The following is an 11627-nucleotide window of genomic DNA, read 5'->3' on the forward strand; positions in this document are numbered from 1 at the left end:
AGTTTTTAAGGCCAATGTATTGCCAAAGAAACAATGGAATCAAACTAAAAAAGTTTTTCGCCGTTTGAGTTTTTAAATAACCTTCAGACCTCTCAAACTTGTACTGGTAGAAATCAGGCCTTGAAAGCTATGCATTCTCCAAGTAGAGGAAACTGCCCATCACCTCCCCTAGATGAACCATGGAGACCCTCCAAATTACAGTCTCCAGAAGATGGAGCCACAGTTATGAGAACCACGCACAAAAGAATTCCTCCCAGAGGTAGAATTCGTAAGCCTTCTGGGTTTTTAGAGTAAAATTTCAACTACCTATTATTTATTATTCCTTTCCTACAGTAAAAATGATAAAGCATTGCAAGATTATAAATGTTTTTGACACACACACTTAATACAGACCTCCTTTGATGGTTAACAGATTCTTTTATTAATAATCAAAAAGTTTCACACTTACAATATGAAAATAAATGCTTCTTTAATGAATAATTAAGTGAAAACTCTCCAGGACCTCACAGGATTTTTAGTATGTACCATGCGTACCTTAGAACAGAGGGCATTAGCTTGCTGGGATCATTAGGGTGTGACTGAAAAAGAGAGACAGTAATTTATAAAACAGTTACCGAACAGCTTTCCCAAACAGTAGTTCCCCTGAAATTAAAACAGGAAACAAAATTTGTATTTATACCTAGTTTTAGATATGACTGACAACACACATCAATCTTAATTTTATGATTTTGATGTTACTTTTTAAAGGCACTCCACAAAAATTCAAACCTCATTGTAGAATCATGAACCTGAGGTGTGTAATAAAATTGTAACTTCTCAATATCAAAGTTTAATTATTACACAACAGTTCGAGCAACAGATACTATTTCACAGACAGTATTTGTTCTGCATCCTGTTCCCCTGCAGCACCAATCATGCTACGATTTTTGAAGCACGTCTATGACTACAGCAGGCACTGCTGATTCAGTCAAAAAATCCTTCCTGGGTGAACAGTACTTGCTCTTTCCAGAAGAAACGGTTGTTTTACCTTTTCTGTTTCTTTTCTATTATGAAAAACAGGGCTAAACAGAATCTTATAGAGTCTCATTTTCTGCTGGATGATTAAAATCTCTACTCTGTATGTTATCTTAGTCTCTTAAAATCCAAAAGTGCAGTGGAGGACACTATACTTTCCCTTGTTCTCACATGATACAATCAAAGCAAAATTAGAGCCCCATAGAAATTTCAACATTGATTTTTTTTTTATCTTAAAGCTTAATGAGAGTCCAAAAGCTTTATATAAGTCAGTAGTCTCTGCATATCTTTGGTAGTTCATGATCTAGAAGACTACTTGTATTCAAAAGCCCATCTTTCAAAAAGGTCCTATTTTCTCAATGGTCTGTTTACAGAGTTCACTGCCTTGTTTATAACATATAGGCATATATCTATGTGTGTATAGGATATACGTAAGCAGCGGCCACACAGCTGCCTTGTTTATATACACAGGCATATATATGCGTGTATAGGGTATATGTAAGTAGCAGTCACACGGCTCTCAGTTGTGCCCCATTAAAGCCATTTTACTGTGGTATAGAAAGGATGGCAATCATAGTCTCTGAAGTGTTTTCAATCCACAAGCACACACACATACACAGTTAACACTAGTCTCATCAACGCTGTCGACAATTCAGAAAGCCTAAATACTTTTCTAATTGAATTCTAAAAGAAATGTGCCTTGAATTTAAATTTTTTTTAAAACTTCAGTCTTTAATATTGAAACTGCTAAGTCACTCCATTTTTCCATGAAAAAAAAAATAGGATAATAAAGTTAGGGGGAAATTTTTTTAAATGAAAAAATAAACTTGAGAAAACACCCCGTTACTAAAATAGGTTTAAGAAAAAACCTACATAGAGAAAATATTCCAATAGAAGGTAAAACCTGTGTGGGGTATCAGAATAGCATTACCTGTAATCGTCAGATTAGAAACAAATGAAATCTTCAGTGACAGAACTGTAAAGTATATTAGGAAATGTCCAGTTGATAAAAAAGGAGAGAAGATGATGAAGAACACGGAACACCCGACACTGTGAAGCTAAGTACAGAAAGGACCCTGCTGCACTGAACAGCTCCATTCGCAAAAACCCAACAGGAATGGAACTTGACTGCCCTGTCACTCTATTAGGGATACGGTTTTCCCTTTATTGGAAAAACCAATAAAACAATATAAAGCTTCTATAGCGATTGTACATTTTCTAGAAGAAACAAAAAACATCAAAATGGATGAAATAACTCAAAAACAAATCTTTGAAAACAAATGTTCCTCATAGAGGCGTGCTCCTGACTGCATCCTGAAACCAACGTGTCTTTCATTACTTGGCACGCAGGCCCTGACCCAGGTCTGGTTCTCTTGAGAGGGATGCTTCACGAGCAGGCCCAAAAGAAGAGGGGCAAGCGTCTGGCTGGCAGATTTGTGGCCCTTCCCTATCATTGACTTTATTAACTAGGCCCTAATTTGTCCACTTTGAGCACTTAGACAACACACATTTCTATGTTTGAGGACAAAATTCTACAAAAGTCTTTTTCTGTCCACAGAAAAATTCAGAGGCACTACTATTTCCTTCTCATAATAAAGCAATTCGCAATTAGCAATCAAGTTATATATATTTTTAATGACAAAATGGTTAGTGTTAACCCTGCAGAACCTGTGATCATAAGTAACTAAAGACCACTGGGTGATGCCCACCCGAAGTAATACTGGACAGAGGATTACCTACAAAAAGAGCAATTTTCAATAGAAAAACTGAATATTTCCCTTGGGAAATAAATTTAATATTTTATTATTAAACAAATGGGGCAAAAGACCAGATTTTCTGTAACTGCAATAGAACAGGATTACAAAGGCTTCCTTAGACACCCCAACAGTATAGGGATGAAACATCCTTCATGGTTTTATGATGAAAATTATAATCTCCTAACTATTGTAGCTCTCTGAAGAAAATGTTCAATCAAAAGATTAAAATATACAAAGCATTTAACATTTTCAAACAGTTGCCTAATAACAAGCTTTTAAAAGAGATTATTCACAGCAGTAAATTATATTTATCAACTATTTGAATAAGCCACACTCAGAAACACTACAGTGGAGCAGCTTACTGGTATGCGTGGTTCTCTGCACTACTACAAACATAGTCATAAAGAGCCAGATGCACTCAGGGTAAGGCTGACGTTTCACTTTTTGCAGGCCGTGTATCTCGCAGCTACATTCTCCCAGCTGATTACATTCCAAATGGCTTTCAGATAATCAGGCCTGACATTTTTATACTGAAGGTAATAAGCATGCTCCCACACATCAATTCCCAGCAGTGGAATAAGACCTATTGGAAAGAAGGGAAAGAAACAAAAGCTATGAATTTCACTCTACAACACTGCATCTTCTCGCTTTAAACTTTAATTCTCCTATGCACACAAAACTACCCTTTACAACATTCTCATCCATTTTTCAGTTTCTTACGTAAATAGGAAATTTGCATAAGAATAAATATCCTAGAAAAAGATTTTAAACTTTACTCTTTGGAAGAAAATGTGATAAATAGTAAAAATAATTAAAACAGACTTGGAAAAATCAACTAACCACAGTATTTTACCTGCTATTCTTAAAATATCAACAGATTTATCCAAGAGCCAATTCTCAGTGGTCCTCCCTAGGGGTCTCAGGAAGGGTGTGTTCTCTTTGTGGGTGTGGCTGAGGACCTTCCAAAGGTGTTGAGCATTTGGGGGAGTCTATGGAAAACCTGCTCTGCTCCCCTGGGCTGATGTTAGTCACAGAGAATACAAAGCGTTTACGATTATACACATGTATAGCTGAGTCACTCTGCTGTAGAGCAGAAATTAACACAACACTGTAAAGCAACTCTACTGCAAATAAATAAATAAAGAGCGTTTATGAGACATAATAAAAATTAAGTTAACAAGGAAAACTGAGTAAGGCTTAAGAAAAACATACATTATTTAGTTTCTGAAAAGTGTGTGAAGAAGTAGTTAAATCTATAAAACATTCATTTAAGAAACCTCTCCAACTGAAAGCACTCCACTAGGAAAACAAGCACCAACCAGCATGTCTAAATCAACTGTGAGGTGCGTCACTAATAACTTATAATTAAGGGAACAAAATTTATACATGATTTTCCCCCTAGATAAATCACCATAACTTTCATTTATCTTTATTCCAATGGGCTTTCTTCAAGCAGGAGAGAAGAAGGTGTTGCTAGGACTGACCTGCCAATCACAGCCTCCTCGGTCAGGTACCTGGCTCTTAGAGCACTCAGGGCTCACACATCTTTGGTTGCTTTTCCAAATTCTGTGGCATCTCACTTTCCCTAAAGAGCTGTTTAGATTCTGGCTAATCTGAACATATCCAGGTTAGTGAGTCACGTAAGCAAGTCTCCGGACATGTATAGAGGTAGAAAACATGGCTGAGACCTACTGCTGACTGATGCTAAGGTATCACCTCACATCAAAGTTCCAGCAAACTGCTGGATCCTTATGACTATTTCCTAAAGAGCTTCTACTTCCATCTGGCTCAACATAAAAAAGGATTTGGTGAACCCAGCCTGCAGCTTCTAAGCCCAATCTTTTCCTACGCCAAAAAATCCTCAGGAAGGTAGATGTCTGGAAACCTGAGCTCTGGTCGCAGTTTGACCACAGGTGCTCAGCAGAGGAGTTGAGAGTCCAAGCTCTGAAGTCAGACTCAGACTATGTGTCTTTTCCTCCTTCATGTTGTTTATCTAATTTTAGTTTTTTATTCTAGTGCATATAATTATTATGTAGGCTGATACGAATTCTCTGTCAAATGAAGCAGAGTTTATGTTTAAAACATGTTTTGTTAACATATCTGTAAAACTACACGTGCTCATTTTATAAAATATCAAGGACTTGGAAAGATTTTTGCTCCCACAAGACTCTGGGTATCATCTACTAAGATCTGTTCAATTTAGTACGTGCTCAGGGTAGGTTTAAACACTGCTAGTCTTCCGTATTTCACGGTAAATGCTTTATAGTGAACCATCTCTCCCGAATAAACGTGTAATAATTCTTAAGCCTAACCTGTTGTCCCTTGCAGGGGATCCTGGTTAGAACAAGCAGCAATCTGTAAGCGTCCCTGTTCCTTACTGAAACCGAGCCAGCCCCAGCCTGAGCCTTGGACACCAACAGATACGGCGGTCAACTTCTCCTTAAAGTTCTTGAAGGAACCAAAGTCATGTTTGATGGCTTCCAGCAACTCCCCTATTAAAAAAAAAAACCCCAAAACCACTCACAAATGAACAGATGGCAACAATTACAATAAAATCTTTTATTATATAAAATATATCCCAATATTCTTGTCATATGGCCCCAGACACAACTAGAAACACATGGAAAACACTACATGACCCAGTGAGCCTACAAAACAGTGTTATTCCTGTCCTGACACCAGGGTCATAACATCTCACAATTTTAATTTACATGTTTGTTGCTGAAACATGTTAAAGGGATTTCTTCACTCACAGTGCTGTTTCCATAAGGAAAGAAATAATATTTTTCATTAGCTTTCTTTTTTCCCATCAACAGAAGATTTTACTTTGACTTCTACCCTACCTACTCTATGTTTCAATTTGGGAATAAAATGTTATGGGTGAGATTTGCTTCTTCTCCAAGGCAGCCTAGATCTTTCCTATCTCAATTATATCATTTTAAAAAGAGTGATGTTGGGGCTTCCCTGGTGGCGCAGTGGTTGAGAGTCTGCCTGCTAATGCAGGGGACACGGGTTCGAGCCCTGGTCTGGGAGGATCCCACATGCCACGGAGCAACTGGGCCCGTGAGCCACAACTACTAAGCCTGCGCGTCTGGAGCCTGTGCTCCGCAACAAGAGAGGCCGCGACAGTGAGAGGCCCGCGTACCGCGATGAAGAGTGGCCCCCGCTTGCCACTAGAAAAAGCCCTCGCACAGAAACGAAGACCCAACACAGCAAAAATAAATTAATTAATTAATAGACTCCTACCCTCAACATCTTAAAAAAAAAAAAAGTGATGTTGCCTATTAATGAACTAAGGGTGCACTTTAAGAGTTACCACCCTTTTTATTCTGCAGCAATACAGAATACAATTCGAGACTGAGCACATCAACTAAGTCAACTAGGCCCAAAATATCACTTCTCTTACTTTACTGGCTTAAAAGTAATCATCTGTTATAAGCACAAATGATGGAATAAAGTGGTACCGGATAACACAAAATGGCAGAGTACCAAAACCTGTTGGCTGAATACAGGTGTATCTGGTATTCTGGTAACTCACAACACCTCAAAAGCATTAAGTCACGGTCTGAAGACCTAACTCAGAAAAAATGAATTGTCCAGCTTCCCATACTTATTCCCCCATTCATCTTTACTTCCAAATGAAACTGCTTATTTCAAGTGCACAAGATGCCTTCTAGAACATGATTAAAAACAAAAAAATGCCACAGAAACTTAAGGTACTTGCCAGAAGAGCAGAAACAAAGGAGGAGAGCTATATTTACACCCCACACCTTCCCTGGGGTGGGGAGGATAATTAAAGTTCTGGGTCTCTGCGTGCTCCACAGGAGGTCAAGTAAACAAGCAGTGGACAAGATCACCGGCTCCCTACTCCCTTGTTACCTGCAGTTGTCCTGGAAAACCTGATTTTCCAGGACAACTGACTTTTTATCAGTTAGAAAGAGTAGTAAACAACAGCAAAAGGCACTATTCTATAATAACACTTAATTTTTGAAACAGCCCTATTATTATCCCCATAGCATACAGATGAAGAAGGTAAGGTACAGAATGGCTAACATCTTGTTCCAGGGCCTAGAGCTAGTAAGTGAAAGCTCACCTTTTCTAAAAACAAAGTTTCTCAGTCTTTCCCTAATGTACAGTACGTTTCAACAGAAAGGTGACACTGTATGTGATACTGTGCGTGTGTATAAAATCTGACGATATAATTCCCTGAATGTATTCTCCACTCTTGCACGTGTCCCTTTGAAAGTTACAACTTTGTCGTACTGCTTGCTGTGAAACACATGTCATTATGACACCTCAGGGAGAATTAAAGGTAACTTAAGAAAATCAAGTCAATCCTATCGTGCACAAGACGTAGCTAACGTTGCACCAATCTAAACCAACCTTTGGGTTCTCCACCACCGTTAGGGCTCAGATTTGTCCAGAAAATGCTATGATTGATGTGGCCTCCGCCGTTGAACTTTATTGCAGGCTGTAGAGCTACCTGAGCTGTAACATCACCTGAAAGGTTAAAATAAAAACACATTTTTTTAAATTCTTACTTTTTTGACCATTCTATACACTATTTTTTTTCTTTGTAAAATATTAGATAATTGGACCATTGTAACACCCCTATTGGTCCCAAAATTTCACAATTTCAAGACTCTACCCAAAAAAAAACCTTCCCCAAAATATTTGTCCCAGTGGATTTTCAGTTCAATTAATAATGTACCAAACAACTAGTGAGAAGCCAGCAGGGGTGACAAAGCTAGTAGAAAATTCACTCCTGGGCTTCAAAGAACTCGGGTTTCTTGGGTAGAAAAGATTTCAGTAAATGAAATAAAAAGACAGAAAATAGTGGAATGCTATAAAATAGATGGTTCCGTATACAGACCACATGGAAAATGCTCAACTCCCATTTTCTAGATAGACAACCATCCACCGGGAAATACTTCAACGTTACATTAACAGAAAACTCAACTTGTTCAAAACTGAACCCCTGATCTTCAACCACAAACTTACTCATCCAAAGGCCTTCCCCACCTGAGTGAGTGCCAGCTGTTTTCTCAGGACATCTTTGATGACGCGGTCATTCTTCACGCTAGTCCTCTCACACCCCACATCAGCCCACCAGCACACCCACCAGCAAAGCCAGCTCTGGAAAACACCCAGAACTTCACCCCTTCTTCCTGCCCATGGTGCCACCAGCAGCACCTCCGCCCCGCACTCGTGCCCCTGTCTCTCACTGGTCCCCTGCTTCCACTCCTGTCACTACAGTCTATTCTCAACACAGTGGCCAGAGGGCTCCTCTAGACCCCCACTGATCACGGCACACGTCTGGTCAAACCCCTCTGCAGGCTGCGCTTCTCAGAGTGAACCCCAAGTCCATACGATCGGTACAGAGGTGCACGTCATCCGACCCTCTGCACCTCCTCGCTGGCCCAGCTCCGGCCACCACGGCCTCCTGGCGCTTAGGCAACAGGCCTGGCATGCTCCCGGCTTAGGGCTTCCACTGACCACTGAGGCCTTTGCCGGAACACTTCCTGGAAACAGTCTCATGGTTCACTCCCCCATTTCTCCTTCAAGTCTCCACTGAAACGTCAACCTCATCAGAAGGCTTCTCTAACCACAATGTAAGATGGGCAATCCCCGCCCCACGTCCAGACCACTTCCCCTACTTTGTTTTTCTCAGTAGGACTTCAGCCCCGCACGCTCCACATTGACTTGTTCACGTGTCTCTGCTAGGAGGGAGGCTCCAGCGAGGACAGGACTTTTGTGCACTGCCGCGTCCCTGAGGGCCAACAGGCTGCCTCACGTGCAGCAGGCACTCGTGGATGCCGAACGGAGCTCCACAGAAAGAAAATTCTGACCTCTATACTTAAAAAGAATGTCATATTGGAAGCTGTTTTTACTACCTTGCTAAACATGGAGGCAAAACAAAATATTTTTCTTGATGCCTTCAAGAAGCTACAGACTAACGGAACTATTAGGAAAAATGGGAATTCCCTTATTCAGTTAAGTATTAAGTTCTTATGACTCACAAGATACCAAGAGGCAAAGTGAAGGGCACAGAGAACCACTGAGATCTCTGCCCTTGGGCGGCTTACATAATAGCAATACCAAGTTCCCTATTTCTGTTGTTGGGACACATGCCAAGAACACACGTAAGAAATGTCGCTTTCTAAAAAAAAAAAAAGAAATGTCGCTTTCTGAAACAATAAAACCTCCAGTTTTTAGCAATTCAGAAAGGCGGAGAGGACCAATGATATCTGAATACACATATAATCTCTGAGAGTTCTGTTTAAGATGTCAACTTTTGTTGTCGTTGTTATGTTTATAAAATAACTTTCTGACAGATCAGTGTTTCCCTTACTGATTTTTCTTGGAGAATCACCCTAAAAATAAATGTAGGCTTTATATTGTTTTTTAATAAGTCAACAATAACTAAATATTTCTAATGGGAAAGAAACATGTTTCTTGAGAACTAGTTTAATCACAATCTCTTAAAGTTTACTTAATCATTTTTCAAATTTTAATAGAAATTTTGGGGGGGTTAATATCTGCTTTTAAGAACACTTTTCTGAAGCTCAACATTTTCACTGGCTTCACGGCCAGTTTTCTCTGTTGAATACAATAAAAGTTAAGTACTTTTGTTTGAAAAGTATCTACATACTTAAATGCGGTAAGATTGATGATGTTATTTTCCTTACTTAAATGCGGTAAGATTGATGATGTTATTTTTCCCAAATTTTCAAACATGAAAATTTAACTCCTTAATGATTTTTAAAATTATTTTTTAAATAAAAGAAAGCTCTACAGACATTCATTAACTTATAGGCAATACAGTACAATATAAAATAGTAAAGCCTTTTTTCCATTGGCTTTCATTAAACAAGCAAAGCTTTGATCGCACAAGGACTGAAATTAAGCTGTTTTTAAAATATTGAAGAGAAGGGTTCACGGATGTCAGATGTTGTCATGCAGGAAACAGTTTCACAACTGGGAATTATCCCAGCCTCTCCCCATTACCACATTCTTCCCGCATTTGTTTTGTCCTAAATCACAGAACCTCTTCCCGTACTCAGAATCTTTTCCTTTACCGTACTTGCGGTCCCTCTGATGATCACAAGTAAATCTTGGAGAATGTGGTAACTTCCTCTTCTTTTTGTTTACCTATTACCTCACACACAGACTGAAATACTACATTTTTCCACTAGATGTCCCCACTCAACAAGATGTCAGTCTAAAATTCGCTCAACAAATTTCACAGGACTGAAATTCGATAAAAACATATTTAAGAAAAAAAATACACTTTTACCTGAGCAGTTTCAGCCCTACATATAGCCTGGAAACACGCCTGTCAATTATTTCCCTCGTGCAAACCACTAACATTACTAACCTTAACAGATTCGAAGTGTAATGCTATTTTGTACAGAAAAGTTAAGACTCCCATACACGCCCCCAGATGAAAAACACAAAAAAAGTCCACGCACGACTGGTTGTGTCACCTGAGCTCCTTTAAAAAACAAATACCAACTCCGTATTATACTTTCACTTAATTCCAAAGATTAGCAAATAAATACAAGCCTGTCTCAGTTCCCCCGCGAAACGGCTCTTCTCCTTGTGAATTATGCTCCCTAAGTCAACGCGCGAACACGTGCAGCGGTCCTACTGAAAGCAGGGGTGGGGCTTTACGCAGACCCGCCTCGCCTCCACGGTTCCCTGTAACCGGTTTCTCGAAGTACGGCCGCCCGTCACCCACCCTTCTCCAGCGCCTCCCGATATTTCTCCTCGGCGATGTTCAGGTTGTTCACGTAGGCCGCGTGGTGCTTGCTGTGATGCAGCTGCATGATCTGCGCGTTGATGTGGGGCTCCAGGGCGCCATAGTCGTACGGCAGGTCGGGGAGGCTATGCTTCCGCCGGGAGCCCAGAGCCCCCAGGCCCGGCACCAGCTTCCTGCTTGCGCTGGAAAGACAGCAAACACAGCCCGATCAGCTGACGCGGGCAGCAACCGTTAAGCCGCGTGCCCGGCTCCGCAGACCCGGCTAGAAGGACCCGCACCCCTGGGGGGCCTTCCAGTCGTTGGCCCCCTCGCTGTCCAGTCTTTGCCATTAAACTAACGCTGCGGTCCAGCGCCTCGGCGGCACCTGGACGCGCTCAGCGGACACCTGCCCTCAGGCCCGGCCTCTCGCCACGCCCTGCGACGCCGGGTCCCCGAAGGTGCCCTGGACCCCGCGGGGCCGGCGCGAGAAGTTAGGCAGAGCGGGAGGCGGTGGGGGACAGCGGCGGCCACCGCGCCGACCCGCCGAGGCCACCGCCCGCGCCTCTTCGCTCGTGGGGCCGGGGCCGCGTCCCCGTTGCGCACGCCGCCCGGCGCCTCACCTGCACGCCGCCCGGCACAACATGGTGGACGCAGCCCGCAGGCCTCTTGGAGCTCGAACCGCAGAGCCGCGCGGACAGCCGAGGACGGGCTTCAGCTGCGAGCTGCGCAGCAAGTACACCACCGCCCCCCGCGGCCCCGCCCCCTGCGCCCGCCTCGACCCCGCCCCCTGCGCTCGCCGCTTCCAACTCGGGGGCACAGGGGGCGAAGGGCCCCGAGCCCGCGCTCTGGGCCCAGGGAACGCGAGGAAGGGAGACCCGGCACTTTCCCCAGCGGCCAGACGAACCGCGGTGCCTCCCTGCGCGCTTCTGGGCGTATCGCCAAAGGAAAGGCCGCCGTCCCCACGCCGTGTGAGATGGTCCGGCCCCAGGCTCCGCCCCACGAAGGTACCGCCCAGCGCTGCCCGCAGGTGGAGACTCAGCTTGCGCCTGCGTGCGAGGGAATTGTTGGGAGCAGAGTCCTCGCAGCTTCCCTGCGGTTGCGGAGGCGCAGCCTCG

The 11627-nt window shown here is 42.5% G+C and overlaps 1 protein-coding gene across 3 annotated transcripts; it reads right to left on the bottom strand.

The window, feature by feature from the left end:
• Positions 1–397: 397 nt before the first annotated feature.
• Positions 398–11304, bottom strand: SOD2 (superoxide dismutase 2). 3 transcript variants are annotated; one of them, XR_002179749.3, is made up of 6 exons: positions 11133–11291; positions 10513–10715; positions 7155–7271; positions 5084–5263; positions 3134–3354; positions 398–578 (listed from the first exon to the last, which is right to left on the bottom strand). XR_002179749.3 is itself a non-coding variant. In XM_019951789.3 (5 exons), the coding sequence occupies exons 1-5, from the start codon at positions 11153–11155 to the stop codon at positions 3209–3211; spliced, it is 669 nt and encodes a 222-aa protein (XP_019807348.1). In that variant the 5' UTR covers positions 11156–11290; the 3' UTR covers positions 398–3208. The 3 variants fall into 3 exon arrangements, 2 of the variants coding, with proteins under 2 accessions (XP_019807348.1, XP_019807349.1); XM_019951789.3 differs by having other exon boundaries at positions 398–3354; positions 11133–11290; XM_019951790.3 differs by lacking the exon at positions 5084–5263 and having other exon boundaries at positions 398–3354; positions 11133–11304.
• Positions 11305–11627: the final 323 nt, after the last annotated feature.

This window comes from Tursiops truncatus, chromosome 12 (assembly GCF_011762595.2).
Source record: "Tursiops truncatus isolate mTurTru1 chromosome 12, mTurTru1.mat.Y, whole genome shotgun sequence".
Classification (NCBI taxonomy): Eukaryota; Metazoa; Chordata; class Mammalia; order Artiodactyla; family Delphinidae; genus Tursiops; species Tursiops truncatus.

Coding starts and splice junctions, on each gene's coding strand:
- SOD2 (XM_019951789.3), bottom strand. CDS start 11,155: ATGTTGTGCCGGGCGGCGTGCAG. Junction 10,716..11,132: donor TTGTGCCGGGCGGCGTGCAG/GTGAGGCGCCGG, acceptor CTGTCTTTCCAG/CGCAAGCAGGAAGCTGGTGC. Junction 5,264..7,154: donor CGGTGGTGGAGAACCCAAAG/GTTGGTTTAGAT, acceptor TTTTTTTAATAG/GGGAGTTGCTGGAAGCCATC.